At 35.6% G+C, this 23680-nt stretch overlaps 1 protein-coding gene across 3 annotated transcripts in view; it reads left to right on the top strand.

The window, feature by feature from the left end:
• The window catches only part of PDE3B (phosphodiesterase 3B), a 189261-nt gene that overhangs the window by 151773 nt on the left and 13808 nt on the right, over positions 1–23680 (top strand). For all 3 annotated transcript variants that reach the window (XM_047776230.1, XM_047776229.1, XM_047776228.1), the window contains exons 8-12: positions 3260–3411; positions 4130–4267; positions 5248–5359; positions 6866–6979; positions 20016–20215. In XM_047776230.1, coding sequence (XP_047632186.1) covers positions 3260–3411; positions 4130–4267; positions 5248–5359; positions 6866–6979; positions 20016–20215 — 716 coding nt within the window. The remainder of the gene's footprint in view (positions 1–3259; positions 3412–4129; positions 4268–5247; positions 5360–6865; positions 6980–20015; positions 20216–23680) is intronic.

Genomic DNA, 23680 nt, shown 5'->3' with positions numbered 1-23680 from the left:
CATAGGCCTGTGTGTTAGAAGTTAAAATCATGAAATTTGTAGAAGAAAATATAGAACCAGGTCTGTGTGACCTTGGTTTAAGTAAAACATCCTTTACTCAAAACAGCACAATTCATGAAAGAAAAACTGACAAATTGGAATTCAGTGAAATTTAAAACTTTTCCACTTCAAAAGACACCAATAAGAAAATCAAAGACAGGAGTTCCTGTTGTTGCTCAGCAATAATGAACCCAACTAATATCCATGAGGACACAGGTTTGATTCCCTGGCCTAACTCAGTGGGTTAAGGATCCGGCATTGTTGTGAGCTATGGTGTAGGTCACAGACATGGCTCAGATTTCAAGTTGCTGTGGCTCTAGTGTAGGCTGTCAGCTATAGCTCCAGTTCAGCCCCTAGCCTAGGAACTTCCATATGCTGTGGGTGTAGCCCTGAAGAGACAAAAATAAAATAAAATAAATAAATATAGTTAATACATTTTTAAAAATGTGACATAAAAGTGGGGGGGGGGAGTTATTCCCATTGTAGTGCAGTGGAAATGAATCCAACTAATATCCATGAGGATGTGGGTTCAATCCCTGGCCTTGCTCAGTGGGTTGGGGATCTGGTATTGCCATGAGCTGTGGTATAGGTTGCAGATGCCTCTCGGATCCCATGTTGCTGTGGCTATGGCATAAGCCAGCAGCTGCAGCTCCGATTTGACCCCTAGCCTGGGAACTTACATATGCTGCGGGTGCAGCCCTAAAAAGACAAAAAAAAAAAGACAAAACAAAAATCAAAGACAAACCACAGATTGGGAAAAAATATTTGCAAATTATACATCTGATGCAGGTCATATCCATGATATAGAACTCTTACCACTCAATAGGAAGACATCAACCAACTCACTTAAAAAGTGGGCAACAGATGTTAGCTATTTTGGTGAAAGTCATGGAGAAGGATATGAAAGATATAAGCGAATGGGTAGTAAACACATTAAAAATGATTAACATCATTAGTCATTAGAGAAATGCAAATTAATACTATAGTAAGATACTACACTCAAATTAGAATAGCTATAGTCAAAAAGACAATACCAAGTGTTGCCAGCGATGCAGAGAAATTGGAACCCTGTACATTGCTGATGGGAATGTAAAGTGGTCAACCCAATTTGGAAAACATTTTGACAGTTCTAAGATATAAATTTACCATATCCAGCAGTAACATGGATAAGAATTTACTCGAGAAAAAACATATGAGCTTTCAGAGACAGGATTATGAATACTTTTGACATCATTATTCACCATAGTACTAAACTGGAAATGATCCAAATGTCTATCAACCTATAAATGATAAACATCATGTGGTATATCCATACAGTGGAATTCTATTTAACAAAAAAATAAACTGCTGATATATGATACTACATGGATAAACTTCAAAATATTATTCTAAATGAAAGAAACCAAGCTTAAAAAGTTACATAGTTTGATTCCATTTATATTAAATTTTAGAAAAGACAAATTTATATAGAGTTTAAAAGAGACTGAATTTCCAAGATGTGTTATATGTCTGTTGGGTATTGACCAGTCCATCTAAATATGACCTCTCTCTGGGCTTTTTCCAATATGTTGGCTGGAGTCCAAGAGAAGAGGCTCTAGAAGCTGCCAGTCTAGTTAATGGCTCAACCCAGACCAAAGTGTCACTTCTGTCATATTCTGTTAATCAAAGCAGTCATGTGGCCTGTCCAGATTCCAGGGAGATGGGAAATAAATGCTCCCTTGATGAAGCAATAAGAATGCATTTCTAAAGAATGCATGTGGCATAAGAGTATGTTGTATATATATTTGGAAAAGAAATTGCTACATTTATTTCAACTTTATTATCTGCAAGATATCGTTATTAGGAATTTAGATTAAAAAGTAAATCATGTACTTCAGATGTCAACAATTTTTGAATTAGGGCTGTTTTGGAATATTATTGTCATTAGCGCCTTAACTTTCTAAGAACAGTTAAATAGTCCAAACTTTTAAATTTTCTTAAAATACATTTTGTCTTTAAAAAAATGATACTTTCCAAAGGATAATACTTCTTTATCATCAATTAATGATTTTTAGAATATTCAGTGTGTTAGGTTCAGACTTGACTAACATTTATTGATCATCTATTGTATGTAACATCTAGTAAGACAGGTGTTATTATCCACATTTTACAGGGGAGAAAGCTTGCCATTATTAAGTACAAAAATCAGGATTTAAATCTGGTTCTTCTGAAACAACTCAAATGAGTACTCTTAAAAACACTTATTTAAAAAAAAATCCCTACATATTGAAAACTAAATAAGCCCTAAGTTTGTAGCTTGGTGAATTTCATACATCTAATATACCTATATAATCAATACTCAAGTCAATAAACAAAATATTACCAGCACCCCAGAATTTCCCCTCAGGCCCCCCTTCCAGGAATATCCTCAAAAGGTAACATTCATTCTGTTTTTCAGTACTCATGTATATCAATTTTGATATGTTTTTGAACTTTTCATAAAGAGAATCACAGAGTATGTACCTTTGTACTGGCTTCCTTCACTTAAGATTTGTGTATTTTTAAGAATAATCCATATTGGTACATGTGATTGTAGTTCACTCTTTGTTCTGTAGTGTTCAATAGCGTGAGTACATTACAGTTAACTTATTCTATTGTTGATGGATTTGGGGAAAGTTCCCTGTTTTGTGTACTACAGATGCAATGAGTATGAATTTTTTTTACATGTAAATGAGTGCAGTTTAGCGACCAGTGCTGCTTCCCTTTTCCATGTAATTTGGGGAAAAGAATATTATTAATCTCGCTGGTTTTGAGAAATAACTCAAGATGCATGACATTGTTTTAATTTTTAGATGTGCCTTACTCTCACTCATCACTATGAATTTAGAATTTTCCTGTCTAAAACTCAAATAATGTCAGGTATTTGAAATTATTTACATGAAATTGGTTTAAAAGAAAAAAGCTACTAGTGGGAGGGGCTGACTTTTCTGGGTCTCACTTTTTTTAGTGAATATCCATCCATCCTTTTCATCCAGGTGTGGATATATCAGGTAAAATATTGCCTGAGCACAAGACATAGGCCAAAATGGTCCAGCAAGATACAGCTTAATGGTGTCATTAATTTAAATTAAATGCCAGTATGGTCCACTTTATCTGAATATTTTTTACAAATTTTTCTTATGAAACTCTTCACACAGGGCAAGTTTTATTTTTATTTATTATTTTATATATTTTTTGAAAGGTGATGAAGATGATACCATTTTCCCAAGAGCATCACTCAACCTTACAGAAGCTCAACAAGAAGTTGAAACAGAGAACAGACACTGCAGAAAATTATTTTGGGAAGGTGATACTCACCTAACAGAAGAGGCACAGAATGAAGAGCAACCAAATGTAAAAGATAAACTTTCAGTATGATTATGTTAAGGTGAAATATATTATTAGTTAGTACCAAGTTCATTGTTTTTGCCCAGAATAAGGTTTTTAATATGATATATTTATTTTTAATTTTACTGAAAAGTCACTATTAACACCTTAAAGAAAATCTTAGGTTAAATAAAAATAATTACGTTTAAGCTCATAGAACATGCATTCATTTTTAAATGAACACATTTTATTTAGTTTTATAGTAAATATATTACTTTCTATGATATTTTCTTCATTGTATGTGTTTAAGTATGAGGAAGTAAATATGCACATAGTTATAAAAAATGATGAAAATAATTGCTTACTTATAATAGCAGTTTTTTCCTTAAAGTTCAGATTTTAAGCTTTTTAAGGTAAAAAATCCATCCATTTCTTTTGAGGAATTATCCTATTAATAAATGCCAGTATTCTATGATCTTTTGATAGCTATAACTTCCAAAATGAAAATGATGTGTTTGAGATTTGTGCAATGTTTTGGAAATATATTTTTATCTATAAAAGTAATGTAAAGATTAAGTCTTCTGATGCCTAGAAAACATGTTTATATTTGACATGTTATCTGAAGATAACATTCTACAAAGAGAATAGTATGGTAAGTACAGATTATATTTGAGAATAACTGTTGTAGAAAGTAATACTGACCATTTTTAAGTTGGTTTGGGTTATTTCCCTCCTCCATGTACAGACTGAACAGGAAGCATCATTGGACCTGGATTTAATAGAAGATTATGACTCATTAATAGAAAAGATGAGTAACTGGAATTTTCAAATTTTTGAACTTGCAGAAAAAATGGGAGAGAAATCAGGAAGGATCCTCAGTCAGGTTTGTTTCAAACTCTACTTATTATAAATTAATTTTTTTCTTGAATCTTTATAAAAAGCAAAATCTGAAGATATGTAATATTGATTTAGGTACAAGTTCAGCATTGTTCATTGAATTATTTTTTTCACAAATTTTCAATATAAAATTTGAAAAGAGAAATCTGTGTATATATAAACCCATATATAACCAAATGTATTATTATGTAAAGTATTTCATAATTTCATATATATGTGAAGTCATTTTTTTGCCTATAATAGTGGGATTTAAGCTAAAGAAATAATAAAGATTTACTTTTTACTGAATCTTAAGGTTGAAAAGGATATGGAAAGGGATTTAGTTCTAAAGATTGAAATTTATGCTTCATCTTTTTCACCTGTCCTCCCTGTGCTTTACCCAAGAAGGCAAGGCCAGCTGGTTCATTTCATGCTAGAATCATGGAAAAATACTTCCATTTTACACCCAGACTCCAAGTTCTCCCTGGTGGGTCCATAAAACAACATCCTGAAATATCACTCTCATTAATCCCAAAATATATTACATATGAAATGCAAGGACATAAGGATAAATTATGTGGAGGACATAAGTTCATCTCATTGAAGTCTTTAAGACAGAAATGTGATATATGTATTGTTCTGAGTTCTTCTAACACCCAGGACTAGAATGAAAGGCTAAAAGGCAGAGTAGAAAAATTTTAAAACTAGGACATGACATGGTCATCTGTCTTTGGTTTTCAAGTGCTTTATAGGGTGATAACTTCCTTTTTCATGTTTTGGAAAGAATTCCCTGTAGGGAAGTTTTTAATACATTATTAAGACATATATATAGTTAATTTTCCCAAATACAAATCACAAAAACATATTATACTCAACTCAGAATAGGAATTTGGACAGTGTCTGATTTATGTATTTATTTTTTTTGTAAATCAACTACTCTAAGAAATTCTGATTTTTAAAGTGAACTTTCTCTTAATTGACATTTAGGTTATGTATATCCTATTTCAAGACACTGGTTTATTGGAGATATTTAAAATTCCCATTCTACAATTCATTAACTACTTTCGTGCATTAGAAAATGGTTATCGAGACATTCCTTGTAAGTATTAACATGTCTTATTATTTAAGTTGAAATAATAATACTTGTTTTGAAATTCTTCCTTCAGACGGTCCCTGAAACACTTTTTAAATTATGTGTTTGGACAAGTTGGAAAATAGAGATTTAAAAAGGAAATCTACATCCTCCTACCCAGAGTTCTTATATATATTTATTTTTTTATGACATGAATCATATAATACCTTTTTATAATCTACTTTTTTGCTTAACCATGTAGTAAACATCTTTCTATGTCAGTAATTATTCTGCTAAGTACCTTACTGTACTTATGTTTGGTAACATTAAGTCATGAGTTTCAGAAATTTCTTGACTTTAAAATGTTTCACATTTATCCATAGAATTTGTTTTTAACTGTGTCCTGATTTGTGGGATAATTTTTAATAGTTACTTAATTTTAGGGCAAAATAGAATTTTAATTTTATTAAGATATAGTTTATGTGTTGATTCATTCTATAGTTAACCTCTATGTGGACACGTGTTTGGGAAATTATATAGAGGGCAAATAATTCTTAATTTGGAAAAACTCATAAATAATGTTGATGCTTAATAGTTTAATGTGCAATATATGTACTATAATTACCACCTACAAGGTAGGCATTTTGAAAAGTGGCTGAATTTTATAAATGGGATAAAGTGATACAAAGGTGGACTTCAAGGACAGGGAAAGGGAAAAAATAAAGTGATGGTGAGTCTTCACTGTCACCTCCAATTAGGACATATTAGGTAAGATAACAGTTTTTGGAAGCTAACTTTTCTAAATTTTAGTTTCCAAATTTGTAAATGTGAATAACTATAGTACCTGCCCCATAAGTAGTGATAATTCATGTAAAGCACATGTCAGAATTCATAGCACATAGTAAATGATCAATAAAAAGTAGTAACTGCAGTAATAATTAAGCTCCTAGTGGGTTTAAATCATATCATGGCTATAGTCTGAACTTTTAATATTATATCATCTACTAATGCTACATGGTGTAGGTACTCATTAAATATTTGTTGAAACATCAGCTATGACTATAATCATTACATTCACAAAGGTAACCTCATTTGGTCTTTGTTGGAAAGGTAGTATTATCTACCTTTTACAAATGAGAAGCAGAAGGATCTTTCCCAAGATGATAAAACTGGAAATAGCAAAGCTGGGTTTCATTTGTAGGTTTTACGTTTTCACATAGTGGTATTTCAGTAAACCAATGTTTTGCTGATCACATACTATTTGTCAGACACTACTCTGGATGTTTTATATACTTTTTAACATGTAATCCTTACAGCAGGCCTGAGAGAGAGGTATTTCATAGTATATGTGAAAGTTTTTAACACATCGAGAAACTTTACAAAATATGTTTTCATGACAAAAATATAACTATGGGAAATTAGATGAAGCCATACATTTTGAGGATACTATATGACTAGAAAGTACTTTTTAAAATGTCCTATATTAAAAAACAACAAAATGACCATTTTTATAAAACATTTTGGTGACTTTAGATCACAATCGTATACATGCCACAGATGTCCTACATGCTGTTTGGTATCTGACAACACGGCCAATTCCTGGCTTACAAAAGATCCACAATGATCATGGAACGGGAAATGACACAGGTACTTAGTTCAACAAATTTTTCCTTTAATTATTTGATTAGGAATAATAAGTGAAGCTCTCATTTCATTGTCTCTGATTTCTTGTAATTCAATGAATTTTATTGTATTTACAATTGTACAGCCATCATCACAACCTAATTTTACAAAATTTCCATCCCCAGACTCCTGCCCATTCGCTGCCCCTCAACAACCTGTCTCTTTGGTAACCATAAGTTTTTCAAAGTCTGTGACTCTTTTTCTATTACCAAATAAATTCATTCTAGTCTTTTTTTAGATTCCACTTATAAGTGATAGCATATGTGTTTGTGTCTCACTGTCTAACTTCACTTAGCATGATAATGTCTAGGTTCTTCGTGTTGCTGCAAATACCATTATTTTATTCCTTTTTATGGCTGAGTAATATTCCATTGTGTATATGTAGCACATCTTTTTTATCCACTCCTCTGTCAGAGGACATTTAAGTTGCTTACATGTCTTGGCTATTGTATAATAGTGCCACCATGAACATTGAGGTACATGTATCTTTTTGAGTCATGGTTTTCTCTGCATAGATGCCCAGGAGAAGGCTTGCTGGATCATATGGTAATTCTATTTTTAGTTTTTTAAAGAATCTCCATACTGTTTTCCATAGTGGTTGCACCAGTTTACATTCCTACCAACAGTGTAAGAGGTGGGGATGTAAATCTTCACACCCTCGCCAGCATTTATTGTTTGTAGACTTTTTGATGATGGCCATTCTGGATGGTGTAAATTGGTGCCCCATAGTAGTTGTGATTTGCATTAGTGATGTCAGACATCTTTTCATGTGTTTTATTGGTCATCAGTGTGTCTTCTTGGGATAATTGACTGTTTAGATCTTCTGCCCATTTTTTGATGGGGTTGTTTATTTTTTTGGTCTTGAGCTGCAGGAGGTGGTTGTATATTTTGGAGATTAATCCCTTGTCAGTCACTTCATTTTCTCCCATTCTGTGGGTTATCTTTTCTTTTTGTTTAGAGTGTCATTTGCTGTGCAAAAACTTAAGTTTAATTAGGTCCCATTTGTTTATACTTGTTTTTATTGTCATTACTCTAAGAAGTGGAGCTGAGAAGATAGTGCTGCCGTTTATGTCAGAAAGTACTCAGCCTGTGTTTTCCTTTAAGAGTTTTATGTAAGTATCTGGTCTTTAATCCATTTTGAGTTTATTTTTGTGTATGGTGTTAGGGCGTGTTCTAATTTCATTCTTTTAAATGTAGCTATTCAGTATTCCCAGCAACTCTTACTGAAGGGGCTGTCTTTTTCCACTGAATATTCTTGACTGCTTTGTCATAGATCAGTTGATCACAGTGCATGGGTTTAATTCTGGGCTTTCTATCCTGTTCCACTATATTTCTGTTTTTGTGCCAGTACCGTATGTTTTTGATGACTGTAGCTTTGTAGTATAGTCTGAAGTCGGGGAGCCTGATTCCTCCAGCTCCATTTTCTTTCTCACGATTGCTTTGCCTATCCTGGGTCTTTTGTACTTCCAAACTTTCAAATGTTTTGGGCTAGTTCTGTGAAAAATGCCATTTGTAATTTGATAGAGATTGCACTGAATCTGTAGACTGCCTTGGGTAATATAGTCATTTTGACAGTATTGATTCTTTCAGTCCAAGAGCATGGTATATTATCTTTCCATCTGTTTGTGTAATTTTTTTTTCTTTCTTTTTCAGGGCTGTACCCATGGCACATGTAAGTTCCCAGGCTAGGGGTTGAATCAGAGCTACAGCTGCTGTCCTGCACCACAGCCACAGGAACTAAGAATCCAAGCCATGCCTGTGACCTACACAACTCACAGCAATGCTGGACCCCTGACCCATTGAGCAAGGCCAGAGACTGAACTCATATCTTCATGGATACTAGTTGGATTCCTTTCCACTGTGCCATGATGGGAACTCCCTGTTTGTGTCATTTTTAATTTCTTTCATCAGCATCTTATAGTTTTCAGAGTACAGGTCTTTTGTCTAGGTAGTTTTTTTCTGTATTTTATTTTATTTTGATGTGATGGTAAATGGGATTTTTTCCCTAATGTCTCTTTCTGATTTTTCAGTAAATAGAAATGAAGTAGATTTCTGTGTATTAATTTTGTATCTTGCAACTTTACCAAATTCATTGATGAGCTCTCACAGTTTTCTGGTAGTGTCGTTAGGACTTTTTAGGTATAGTATCATGTCATTTGCAAACAATGATAGTTTTACTTCTTCCTTTCCAATTAGAATTCCTTTTTTTTTTTTTTTTTTTTTCCATTGCCATGGCTAAGATTTCCAAAGCTCTGTTGAATAGAAGTGGCAAGAGCAGACATCGTTGTCTTGTTCCTGATCTTAGTAGGGAATCTTTCAGCTTTTCACCATTGAGAAGGATGTTAGCTTGGATGTGTCATATATGGCCTTTATTATGTTGAGGTAAGTTCCCTCTATGCCCACTTTCTGGAGGGTTTTATCTGAAATGGGTGTTGGATTTTGTCAAAAGCTTTTTCTTCATCTACTGAGAGGATCCTATGATTTTTATTCTTCAGTTTTTTAATGTGGTGTACCACACTGATTGATTTGCAGGTACTGAAAAATCTTTGCATCCCGGGGATAAATACCACTATCATGGTGTATGATCCTTTTACTGTGTTGCTGGATTTGGATTGTTTGTATTTTGTTGCGGATTTTTGCATCTATGTTCATCAGCGATATTGATTGGTCTGTAATTTTCTGTTTTCATTTTTTTTGTAATATCTTTGTCTGCTTTGGTATCAGGGTGATGGTGACCTCATAGAAGGAGTTTGTTCCTTCCTCTGCAGTTTTTTTGGAATAGTTTCAGAAAGAAAGGTGTTAACTCCTCTCTAAATTTTTGACGGAATTTGCCTGTGAAGCCATCTGGTCCTGGATTTTGTTTGTTGGAAATTTTTTCATCACAGTTTCAATTTCAGTACTTGCAATTGTCCGTTCATCTTTTCTATTTCTTCTTGGTTTAGTCTTAGAAGATTGTACCTTTCTAAGAATTTGTCCATTTTTTCTAGGTTGTCTTTTTATTGGCATATAGTTGCTTATAGTAGTCTTTTATGAGGTATTTCTGTTAAGTACAAAAGTATTAATGTTATATCTGTTGTAACTTTTTCATTTCTAATTTTATTGATTTGAGTCCTCTTTCTTTTTTTCTTGATGAGTATGGCTAAGGGTTTATCAATTTTGTTGATCTTTTCAAAGAACCAGCTTTTTTTTCTTTTTCTTTTTTTTTTTTTTAGCTATTTCTTGGGCCGCTTCCGCGGCATATGGAGGTTCCCAGGCTAGGGGTCTAATCGGAGCTGTAGCCACCGGCCTATGCCAGAGCCACAGCAACACGGGATCTGAGGCGCATCTGCAACCTACACCACAGCTCACAGCAACGCCGGATTGTTAACCTACTGAGTAAAGGCAGGGATCGAACCTGCAACCTCATGGTTCCTAGTCGGATTCGTTAACCACTGCGCCACAACGGGAACTCCCCAGAACCAGCTTTTAGTTTCACTGATTTTCCCTATGGGTTTCTTCATTGCTATTTTGTTTATTTCTGCTCTGATCTTTATGATTTCTTTCCTTCTGCTATTTTTGGGTTTTGTCTGTTCTTCTCTCTCTAGTTTCTTTAGGTGTAAAGTTTTTTATCTGAGCTTTTTCTTGTTTTCTGAGGTAGGCTTGTATTTCTACAGACTTGCCTCTTAAAACTGCTTTTGCTGCATCCCATAGTTTTTGGATTGTTGTGTCTTTGTTGTCTTTTGCCACTACGTATTTTTAAATTTCCTCTTTGATTTCTTCAGTGATCCATTGGTTGTGTAGGAGCACATTGTTTAGTCTCCACGTTTGTGTATTTGCAGTTTTTTTTCTTGTTGTTGATTTCCAGTCTTAAAGCATTGTGGTTGGAAAAGATGCTTGATGTGATTTCAATTTTCCTAAATTTACTTAGGCTTGATTTGTGGCCCAGAATGTGATCTATCCTAAAGGATGTTCATGTGCACTTGAGAACAATGTGTGTTCTGCTGCTTTTGGATGTCATATTCTGTAAATATCTATTAAGTCTATCTGGTCCAAGGCATCATTAAGGCCTGTATTTCCTTTTTGATTTTCTGTCTGGATGATCTGTCCATTAATGTAAGTAGGGGGTTAAAGTTCCCCACTAATATCATGTTATTGTCAATTTATCCATTTAAGACTATTAGCAGTTGCTTTATATATTGAGGGGATCCTATGTTGGGTGCATATATATTTACAACTGTTATATCTTCTTATTGAATTGATCTTTTGATTATTATATAATCCTTCTTTGTCTCCTATAAAATTCATTATTTATTAATTTTTATTAGGGCCACATTCACAGCATTTGGATGGTCCCAGGCTAGGGGTTGAATCGAAGCTATAGCCACTGGGCAGTACCACAGCCACAGCAACACCAGATCCGAGCAGCATCTGCAACCTATGCCACAGCTCACGGCAATGGTGGATCCTTAACCTGCTGAGCAAGGAAGGGGATCGAACCTGCATCCTCACAGATACAAGTCAGATTTGTTTCCACAGAGCCACAACAAGAACTCCAAAATTCTCTATTTTGAAGTCTATTTTGTCTGATATGAGAATGGCTATTCCGGCTTTCTTTTGATTTTCATTTGCATGGAATATTTTCTTCCATCCTCTCACTTTCAGTTTGCATGTGTCCCTAGAACTGAAGTGGGTCTTTTGGAGACAGCATATATATGTGTCTTGTTTTTGTATTCTTTCAGTCAGTCTATGTCTCTCAGTTGGGACATTTAGTCCATTTACATTTAAGGTAATTATTATGTATGTTCTTATTGCCACTTTGTTCATTGTTTTGGATTTGTTTTTGTTGGTCTTTTTTCTTCCCTTCTCTTAGGTTGGATTTGTTAACCACTGAGCCATGACAAGAACTCCCTTCTTCTCTTGTGGTTTTATGATTATCTTTAGTGTTATATTTCGATTGCTTTCTCTTTTTTGTGTAGATTTTTGCTTTGCATTTACCATTAAGTTTTTTTTCTTTTTCTTTTTCTTTTTTTTGTTGTCTTTTTGCCTTTTCCAGGGCCACTCCCACAGCATATGGAGGTTCCCAGGCTAGGGGTCCAATTGGAGCTGTAGCCACCAGCCTACGCCAGAGCCATAGCAACACGGGATCTGAGCCGCGTCTGCAACCTGCACCACAGCTCACGGCAACACCGGATCCTTAACCCACTGAGCAAGGCCATGGGTTGAACCTGCCACCTCATGGTTCCTAGGCAGATTCGTTAACCACTGCACCACGACAGGAACTCCTACCATTAAGTTTTGATGTATCAGTCTATATCAAACAAGGTTGTTTTAAGTTGCTGGTCTCTTAATTACAAATGCATCTCCAGTATTCTGCATTTGTACCATCCTCTTCTCACAATTTCTGGTTTTGGTAACATATTTGTGTGTAGATGATTTTTTACTTTTACTGTATATTTGCCTTTACTGGTGAACTTTGGCATTTGTCGTATTTTTGTTTCTAGTTCTGGCCTTTTCTTTTCCACTTAGAGAAGTTCTTTTACTATTTGCAGTAAAGCTGGTTTAGTGGTGCTAAATTGTCTTAGCTCTTACTTGTCAGTAAAGCTTTTGATTTCTCCTTCAAATCTGAATGAGAACCTTGCTGGGTAAAGTAATCTTGGTGGAGGTTTTTTCTTTTCATTGCTTTAAATTTATCTTTCCACTCCCTTCTGGCTTGCAGAGTTTCTGCTGAAAACCAGCCAGATAACCTTAGCAGTTTCCTTGTATGTTATTTCTTTTCCCTAACTGCTTTCAGTATTTTCTCTGTCTTTAATTTTAGTCAAGTTTATTAATATGTGTCAGGGAATTCCTCCTTAGATTTATTTTATATGGTACTCATTGTGCTTCCTGGGTCTAAATGAGCGATTCTTTTCCCATGTTAAGAAGTTTTCTGCTATTATCTCTTCAGATATTTTCCCTGGCCCTATCTCTCTTTCTTCTCTTTCTGGCACCCCTATAATGTGGACGTAGGTGTGTTTAAAGTTGTCCCAGAGTTCTCTTAGACTGTTTTCACTTATTTTCAGTCTTTTTTCTCTTTTCTCTTCCACATTAGTTATTTCCACCAGGCTGTCTTCAACCTCACTTACTGGTCTTCTGCCTCCTGTATTCTACTTTTGGTTCATTCTAGTGAATTTTTTATTTCAGTTATTGTATTTATTCAGTTATTATATTGTATCTTTGCTTGCCTAATCTTTAAATCTTCTATTTCTTTGTTCATTGCTTCTTATAATTTATCAATCTTTGCCTCCAGTTTATTTCTAAGATCTTGAATCATCTTTACTGTCATTAAGTCTAAAGTCTTTTTTATGGAGGTTGCTAATCTCCAGATCACTTTGCTGTTTTTCTGGGGGTTTTTCTTGTTCCTTTATCTGAGTCATAATTCCTTATGTTTTCATTTTGTGTAGATTTTTTTGTGGGGGCTCCTTTTTGTAAGCAATAGGATTGTAGCCTATCTTGCTTCTAATGTCTGCTGCCCTTGTGACTGAAGTTGGTACAGGCACCTTTCTGCAGGCTTCCTGATTGGAGGGACTGATTCTTATCCCACTTGTTGGTGGGGCTTTGTCACTGGGTGTGATTAGAGGTGGCTGTGTGAAAAGAAAGTCATGGACATGGAGAACAGACTTGTGGTTGCCAAGGGGGAGGGGTACGGAATGGGATGGATTATGAATTTGGGGTTAAGAGATGCAAACTATTGCTTTTGGAATGGATAAGCAATGAAATCCTACTGTATAGAACTGGGAACTATGTCTAGTCACTTATGATGGAGCATGATAATGTGAGAAAAAAAGAATGTATACATGTATGTGTAAGTGGGTCACCTTGCTGTATAGTAGAAAATTGACAGAACACTGTAAACCAGTTATCATGGAAAAAATAAAAATCATTATAAATAAAAAATAAATAAATAGAGGTGGACATGTGCCTAGGAGGTCTTTGCCAGCCTGTTTGCTGATGAGTGGGTCTATGTTCCCACCCAGTTTGTTGTTTAACCTGTTGCTTCTCAGCCCTGATGGGTAGGGCCAGATTTTCCAAAATGGCCACCTCTAGAGGAGCACACACTGATGATTATTCCCGAGACCTTTGCCTCCAATGTCTTTCCCCCACAATGAGCCACAGTCACCTGCTTTTTTCCCAGGAGACCCTCCAAGAATAGCAGGCAGGTCTGACCCCAATTCCTATGGAGCATACGCTTTGCCCTGGGACCCAGCGCACACAAAAGCCTCTGTGCCTTTCAAGAGTGGAGTCTCTGATTCCCCCAGTCCCGTCAAGCTCCTGTGCACAAGCCATGCCAGCCCTCAATGCCAAGTGCTCTGAGGGCTCCACCTCCGAAAGCCAGACCCTCAGGCATGGGGACCTGACATGGGGCTCAGAACTCTCACACCTGTGGGTGAGCCTCTGCAGTATAGTTACTTTCCAGTCTGTGGGCCCCACCCACCCAGCAGGTATGGAGTTGCTTATTTCATGTACTCACCCCTCCTACCATCTCGATGTGGCCTCCTCTTTGTCTTTTTGCATAGGATATCTTTTTTGTTAGTTTCCAGTCTATTTTGTTGATGGTTGTTCAGCAGTAGGTTGTGATTTTGTTTTCATGAGGGAAGGTGAGATCCAGTCCTCTACTCTGCCATCTTAATCCTGTCTTCTCATTATCTCTGTTCTTTAAAATTCTTTATTAAGTAAACCTTAGTACATATAAATTTTGATGCATAAATAATGACATGTAAGTCAGGAGACCCTAGGAGTGAGGTTAATATTTAATACTACTCAATATACCATGGGACTACATCAAACTAAAAACCTTCTGCACAGCAAAGATGATTTAAAAAATGAAAACACAACCTACAGAACAGGAGAAGCTCTTTGCAGAACATATACTGGGTAAGGGCTTAATATCCAAAATCATTAAGAACTTGTACAGACGTACATACTAATGGAACAGAATAGAGAAGCCAGAAATAAACCCAGACACCTCGGTCAATCTTCTACAAAGGAGGCAAGAATATAAAAATGGGGAAAAGACAGTCTTTTCAGCAAGTGGCGCTGGGAAAACTGGACAGCCCCATGTAAATCAATGAAAGTGGAACATACCATAACACCATGAACAAAAATAAACTCAAAATGGCTTAAAGACTTACGTAAGACAAGATACCATCAAACACCGAGAAGAGAACATAGGCAAAACATTCTCTGACATCAACCTTACAAATGTTTTCTCAGGTCAATCTCCCAAAGCAACAGAAATAAAAGCAAAAATAAACCAATGGGACCTCATCAAACAGACAAGCTTTTGCACAGCAAAGGAAATCATAAAAAAAAACCCAAAATGACAACTTACAGAATGGGAGAAAATAATTTCAAACGATGCAACTAACAAGGGCTTAATATCTAAATTATACAAACAACTTATATAACTCAACAGCAAAAAAGCCAACAATCCAATTGAAAAATGGGCAAAAGACCTGAATAGACATTTCTCCAAAGAAGATATACTGATGGCCAATAAACACATGAAAAGATGCTCAACATCACTGATTGTTAGAGAAATGCAAATCAAAACTACTATGAGGTACCACCTCACACCAGTCAGAATGGTCATTATTAATAAGTCACAGATAACAAATGCGTGAGAGGGTGTGGAGAAAAGGGAAGCTTCCTGCACTCTTGGTGGGAATGTAAGCTGGTACAACCACTATGGAAAACAGTATAGCGGTGCCTTAGAAAACTATACATGGAACTACCATATGACCTAGCAATCCACTCTTGGGCATATATCAGGACAAAACTTTCCTTGAAAAAGATACATGCACCTGGATATGCACTGCAGCACTATTCACAATAGCCAAGACATGGAAACAACCTAAATGTCCATCAATAGATGAGTGGATTAAGAAGATGTGGTATATATATACAATGGAATACTACTCAGCCATAAAAAAGAACAAAATAATGTCATTTGCAACAACATGGATGGAACTAGAGATTCTCATACCAAGTAAAGTAAGTCAGAAAGAGAAAGACAAATACCATATGATATCACTTATATCTGGAATCTAATATATGGCCCAAATGAACCTTTCTATAGAAAAGAAACTCATGGACATAGAGAACATACTTATGGTTGCCAAGAGGGAGGTGGAGGGAGTGGGAGGGACTGGGAATTTGGGGTTAGTGGATGCAAACTATTGCATTTGGAATGGATAAGCAATGAGATCCTGCTATATAGCACTGGGAACTATATCTAGTCACTTATGATGGAACATGATAATGTGAGAAAAAAGCATGTAAATATGTATGTGTGACTGGGTCACCTGGCTGTATAGTAGAAAATGGACAGAACACTGTAAACCAGCTATAATGGAAAAAAATAAAAATCATTTTTTAAAAAATAGAACTCAATAATCCAAGTTTTAAAAAATGGGTGGAAAAGCCAAATAGATACCCAAATGGCCAACAGGTACATGAAAATGTGTTCAACATCATTAATATCAGGGAAATGCAAATCAAAACCACTTGTTAGAATGGCCGTCATTAAAAAGACAGGAACTGGAGTACCCCCCTGTGGCACAGTGGGTCAAGAATCTGACTTTAGCAGTTCGGGTCACTGTAGAGGCATGTGTTTGATCCCTGGCCCAGGAAGCTGGTACATCCCCACGAAGGAAAAAAAAAAAAAAAAAAACAAGGCAAGAGGTAAGTCTATAAGGGAACTTTGTGCAATGTTGAAGGGAGGGTAAATTGGTTCAGCCACTGTGAAAAACAATATGAAGATTCCTCAGAAAATTAGAAACAGGACTGCTATATGACACAGCAATTTCACTTTTTTGTATAAGTCCAAAGGAAATGAAAACAAGAGTTTGAAGAGATATAGGCACTCCCATGTTTATTACAGCATTATGCACAGCAGCCAAGACGTGGAAACAACCTGTCAATGGATGAACATATTAAGAAGATGTGGTGTAGACATACACAATGGAATATTATCCAGCTATGATACAGAAGAAAATCTTGCCATTTGCAACAACATGGATGGGACTTGAGGGCTTTATGCTAAATGAAATAAGTCAGAGTTAAGAAATTCTATATGATATCATATATATATATATATATATATATATATATATATATATATAAATGCTGACGTGAAAACAGTATAATGGGGTTAGCAGAGGCTGGGGTAAGGGAATTGGGGACATGTTTGAGGGTACAGACGTGGAACTACTAAATAAGTGCTGGAGAGCTCATGTACAGCATAGTGATTATCGTCAACAATATTATAATAATTTCTGAGAAACTAGATCTTAATTGTTCTCACCACAAAAAAAGAAATGATAATTATGTGATGTAGAGGTGTTTGCTAATGTGAGCATTAAATGAAATAACATATGAAAGTGCCCAGCATCACTCAGGCACAGTTGGCTGTCAGCAAGGTCTTGGCACCCTCGTCCAAAATCAATCAACCTTAAATAGGAGAATTTGTTTTTAGACTCTGAATTCTATTCCATTGATCTGTGCGTCTATCCTTATGTCAGTACCACAGTATCTACTTTGCTGAAGCCTTATAGTAAACTTTGAAATTGTTCTTTTTCAGGACGGTTTTGGCTGGTCTGGATCACTTACATTTCCATATGAATTTCAAGGCCAGCTTATATATCTCTACCACAAAAAGCCAGCTGGGATTTTTATAGGGGTTGTGTTGAACCATAGATCATTTTGGAGAGTATTGTCATCTTAACAATATGAAGTCTTCTGAACCACAAACATGGGCATTTTCCACTTATATATGTTTTCTTTAATTTATTTCAGCCCTACTTTTTAGTTTTCAGAATACTGATTTTTGCACTTCTTTTGTTAATTTTTTCCTAAGTATTTTAATTCTTTTTGATGGTAGTATAAATGGAATTGATTTCCTGTGGCATGTAAACGTGGGATATAACCCACGCCACTACAGTGACCTGAGCCACTGCACTGACAACACTAGATCTTTGACCCACTGCGCCATGAGAGAATTGCTTGGGTTCATTTTTTTTTAATTATTACTTATCTCCAGTATGGAGAAATAAAATTGATTATTTTTGCATGTTGATCTTGTACCTTCTAACTTTGATGATCTCATTTACTAGTTCTTATAGTTTTCCAGTGGATTTCTTAAGATTTTTCTATATACAAGATCATGTCATCTATAAGTAGAAACAGTTTTACCTCTTCCCTTTCAATCTGGATGCCTTTTACTGAGGCCTCCTTTTAAGTGGAATCTATAGTAGTTATGTTTAGCTGTCCTTGCCATCTATTTTCTTTTTTATACTATTAATTTCATGTTATACATATACACATTAAGGTATTAAGATCCAAATATATCTAAGTAATTATTAAGTTTTAAGGGATATCTTTTGCTATTTTTGATAGTCTATGTATATATTTTAAATTCTAGGAAAAATACAGAATGCATATAATGCAGGAAAAAATCTAAGTTATTGACTCTGACATTGATAATTAAAGTCTTGTCAGAAATTTGAATATTTAAATAAATCTTTATCCATACATTTAACTGTCTTGTTTTCACTTTTTATAATTATTTTTTTTAAATAGTTCTAGGAGTTCCCTGGTGGCTCAGCAGGTTAAGGATCTGGCATTGTTGCTACTGTGGCCCAGTCACTGCTGTGATATGGGTTCTAACCCTGGCCTAGGAACTTCCACATGCAGCAGGTGTGGCCAAAAAAAAAAAGCTCTAGTGTGTGTAATTCAAAAACTCAGTTTAGGTACAAAATATAAACAGCATGAAAAGAATCAGCTATCTTTATAATCATCAGTAGTGTATATTAAAGTCATTATGTTAAAAAAAAAAAAAAACCTTGTGATCGCAAATACTGAGTGAACTAAATTATGATAAGATCCTTTTGGACTTTGACAAGCCAGGACATTATTTTGAGTTTCCATTGGTGAACACAACCAGTGAATGAATTTTGTATCTCTCTAATATCTTTGAGGTTTTATTTGCTGTCTACTCTCAATAGTTTATTACTTCCTTCCTATACTTTAAGATTCCTTTAGCAAAAACAATCAAGTGACCACCTAAATAGATAAAGCTATCAAATTACAAAAAAGGAAAAAACAAATGGTAAGATATTAGGATACCAAAAAAGCACAGTGCTGACATGAAAATAGTGTTTCTAATTAGAAGACAAAAAGAGTTATATTGATAGAGTTATTTCTCAGTTTCCCATGCTTTTTCAGTTTTTTTTTTTTTAACAGTATTTTATAAGGGGCTTCATAGAAGGAAAAAGAAGAAGAAAGGTTGCAGTCAGGATTACAAATGAAATGTAATCTTTCTGGATAAGATTCGAAAAGCATCTACGTTGAAAAGCTTTGCTTGTTAATACATTAAATTCCTATATCTCTGTATTATTTTCATAAAACTTTATTCTCCAGATTGGCTTTTCCTATTACTCTGGCCATTGTATCTAACCCTCAGATGTTTAGAAAATCAGAGGATTTTAAAAATTGTTACTTGAGGAGTTCCCGTCGTGGCTCAGTGGTTAACAAATCCAACTAGGAACCTTGAGGTTGCAGGTCTGATCCCAGGCCTCACTTAGTGGGTTAAGAATTCCACGTTGGCTGTGGTGTAGGCCCGCAGCTGTAGCTCCAATTAGACCCCTAGCCTGGGAACCTCCATATGCCGTGGGTGCAGCCCCAGAAAAGACAAAAAGACAAAAATAAATAAATAAAATAATAAATAAAAAAGTATCACTTGAGTAAGAGCATCATGAGAATTCTGTCATGTCCTGTAAAGTAAATGACTTCAGAGTAGTATTTAACACTGTTCCTGTTAGCATGTATGCTGAAAATAGGATACTGCTTTATGTCTATATTTATAAAGAGTATTTTGTAGGTAAGTCAGCAAATAAGATAGATAATCATGTTACTTAAGTGAATCTCCTTAGCTTCACTGTGAGGATGTTATGTGTAATACTTGTTTATTTTGCTTGTTCTTCAGATTCTAATGGTAGAATTAATCCTGGGCGCATTGCTTACATTTCTTCAAGGAGCTGCTCTATTCCAGATGAGAGCTATGGTTGTCTATCTTCAAACATTCCTGCATTAGAATTGATGGCGCTATACGTGGCAGCTGCCATGCATGATTATGATCACCCAGGGCGGACAAATGCATTTCTAGTGGCTACAAATGCCCCTCAGGTAGGAAATACTTTTTCAGAAAGTTTAAGGAGTGGATTCTGAAATTTTACACCCATGCTGTATTTTCCACTGTAAACCAGTCTTTAGTAGAATCATTTAGCCATTGGATAATACCCCATGGCATTAATGACATGTGGCTAAAGAGAGAACAATCATCTTCTTCAACTTGAAAATAAATAAATGTTGTTTCTGAAAGAATAATTTGCTGTTTTATGAAATTCTGGAGTCCTTGCTGTCAGTATCTTTGCCTTTGATCAAATTGATAAGACTTTGACTAGGTGTAAGACTTACTCTCCTTTCTAGCAAGATCCTTTGTAGGATAAAAGCTGTAATGATTGCAAACTATTATTATTTTCCTTGTTGTTGTCCCCCCTTTTTTTCCTAAGACATTCATAGTATGCAGACTTTTAAGTCTCTTAGTTCTGCATATATTCATGTATGTAAAAAATCTTCTAATACCATATTATGTTTGTATCCAGTACAGCTGATAAGATGCAAGATTCCTTTAGGGTCACAATTTGCATAAGAGGTAGGAGTTCCCAACAAATGGATACTGTAATTGTAATGTTTTTAAATATTGGAACTTGGAACTAAATACAATCAGCCCACCATAACCAGGGGTTCTGCCTCCATGAATTCAATCATGGATCAAAATATTTGAAAATTTAAAAGAATTCCTGAAAGTTCCAAAAAGCAAAACCTGAATTTGTTGCACACCAGCAACTGTTTATATTGCCTTAGGTATTATAAGTAATCTAGAGAAAATTTAAAGTATACAGGGGATGTGTGCAGATTATATGAAAATACTACATCATTTTATGTAAGGGATTTGAGCATCTGCAGGAGTCCTAGAATCAATTCCCTGCAGACACTGAGGGATGACTGTACTTGGGTTTAAGCAGAATGTAGTGTGGTTGCGAGTGTTTGTTTAAGCTGGCGATTCCTGAAATGTCAGCTTTGTATTTCTGCCTGCCTGCCTTACAAAGAATAAGTTGTCAATGATTGTTTGCTGGATTCAGTTTACTTCCTCTCTCTGCTGCTGTACGTTCAAACCTCAGTTCTGATTCTTTCATCTTGTACAGCCATTCTCTGTGTACATTTTCTCATTTCTTCCTTTTTAGAATATAGGAGATAGACATAAAATATAAGAGATAGATTCTCTAGCCAGAACAAGAAGAGGATTCAGAGAGAGAGAGAGAAAATTAAAAGTGCTATGTGATTTATTTTCTCCAGTTAGACTTTCATCTATTCATAGCTCATGATTTCCACAGGTAACTTTTAAATGCATTTCAATCTAGATATTAATATTTTTCCACTTTACAAGAATTGGAGAAATTACCCACTAAGAAACACACATTTCCTCATTGGCAATCCCATTCTGCAAGAATCAGATATGCACTTCATACTCTGAAAATCTTAGTCCTATGGCAAGTCACAGACCTGAGCAGCAGTGGCACAGTGGGAAAAGCACTGGTCTTGGAATTGAGAGAGCTGAGTTTTATTTCTTTTATTTCTGTTTACCCACTAGGAGCTGTGTGATGTTAGGCACGTAACTCTTATTTTTCTTAACCTCAAAATATGTACCTCATATGATTCAGGGTAAAATGAGGTAACATTTGGAAAGTTTTCTACTGAATCAGATAATATGTAGACTATTTACTATGCTGTTCTACTCTCTGCTTTCAGTCTCTATTAGCTTTGCGTCGTATAGGTGAGTCAGACTTGTTTATTACCTCTTCTTCAAGGACATTACAAGTTAGTGAACTCTAATGTTACTTGGATAAAATTTATATAAGCCATGTACTCAAAACTGTTGTTCTGATCAAAATACAAACATGAAGTCTGGACACAATCAATATCCATGTGTTATTTCTAACTTCTCATTGTTAAGGACTGCCAGGAGACAGGAGGAGAAAAGGGAAGAGCTCTGATTGGAAAGGAAATTGATCAAAATTCAGCTGTGAAAAAGGATGACCTTTTACCTAGTCTCTCCGCTTCCTTCCTGCTCCCCTTCAGTCTGGTTTCAACACATAGCAGCCAGAGTGGCCCTGCTTAAATGTTACACATCACTCTGTTTAGAACCCTCACTCCTCCGCCCCAAAAAAAGTCAGTATTACAGTGACTCAGAAAGCAATACACAGGTTAGCCCCCATCAGGTCTCCTTCTATAATTCGCTCAGGTCTAGCCTCAGGGCCTCCTTGCTCTTTCCTTTGGTGTGTAGGCACATTCCCTTTCTGAGAACCTGGGCCCTTTCTGTTCTCCCTGCCGAGTGCCCTTTCCCTAGACATCTCTATATAGCTCACTTTGTCACCTCCTTCCATCCGAAATTTCAAAAGCCCCTCCCTGGCACTCATTACCTTCCTACCCTGACTTGCTTCTTCCATAGCAGCGAACATTTAGCTTACTATGTATTTTGCTTGGATGTTTGTTTTCTTTACTACATGCCTCTCCTTGATGGAATATAACTTTCCATGAGGGCAGGGGTTCTTGTCTCTTGTTTTTCCTGATATACCTAGAATGGTGCCTTACACACAAAAGGTATTGGTAAAGTAAAAATATTTATTGAATGTAAGGAGGCCTGATTTCTTTGCTCGGCAGGACTGCTAAGGTTGTCTGAAACATACTCTCTTCTTCTCAAAGTAATGAAATTCACGAGACCATCTTCAGCCATTGTCTGTGAAATAAGGACTCCTTTGTGAAAGCCTGATGCTTAACTGGTTTATTAAGTAATAAAGCAGCCTCTCTTATCTTAGGACTCTTAGTAGGTCTAATCAGGGCATAATTAGTGGAACATATTATTACTCTGGTGTATGATAAAAAGGGACGATAATGTATAGTACTTCCAATTGGATCAAGCATTCTTCATTCTCATGGTAAGGGAAGTGTGTGGGAAGACTTAGGAGGATTATTTTGAATCCTTGCCATGAAAAAGGGGGGAACATTTAGTCAGGTTTATCCTGGAGGGATGTCAGTATTAAGATTCTAAGAGATTTCTGAGCTCCCGCTAAGTGAATGGTTGGCTGAAAGATGGAGATCAGTGATTGAAATGTTAGAGTTTGTAGAATATTTTGATTTGGGGTAAAAGGGAACAAAACTTTGAGAACTGTAGATCTGAGACGGTCATAAATTTTTGTCTGCCCAAATATGGATCAAGATGGTAGTTAAAGTGCACTTGTCTCCCCTTCCTCCTGATCAAAATAACGTAAGGAATGAAGCTCATTATGTGTGTAAGAGACAGAGAGAAGATTACAACACAAGTGCTAGGAAAGAAGTAAAACCAGAGAAGGAGATATAGGGAGTGCTGGCGTAGAAGGATGATTAGAGTTCTGTATCCAGCTAAGCTACAGTTGAATATTAAGAGCAAAATTAAGTCTCAGGTATGCAGAGATTTTTAAAAATCATGTCCCATACATTCTGAGAATGTTCCATTAAAAAATGTGTTTTAGCAAAACAAGAGTGATAACT

Source organism: Phacochoerus africanus, chromosome 4, assembly GCF_016906955.1.
Source record: "Phacochoerus africanus isolate WHEZ1 chromosome 4, ROS_Pafr_v1, whole genome shotgun sequence".
Classification (NCBI taxonomy): Eukaryota; Metazoa; Chordata; class Mammalia; order Artiodactyla; family Suidae; genus Phacochoerus; species Phacochoerus africanus.
The sequence above is the reverse complement of the archived record's forward strand: the minus strand, read 5'-3'. Positions and strand labels throughout refer to the sequence as shown.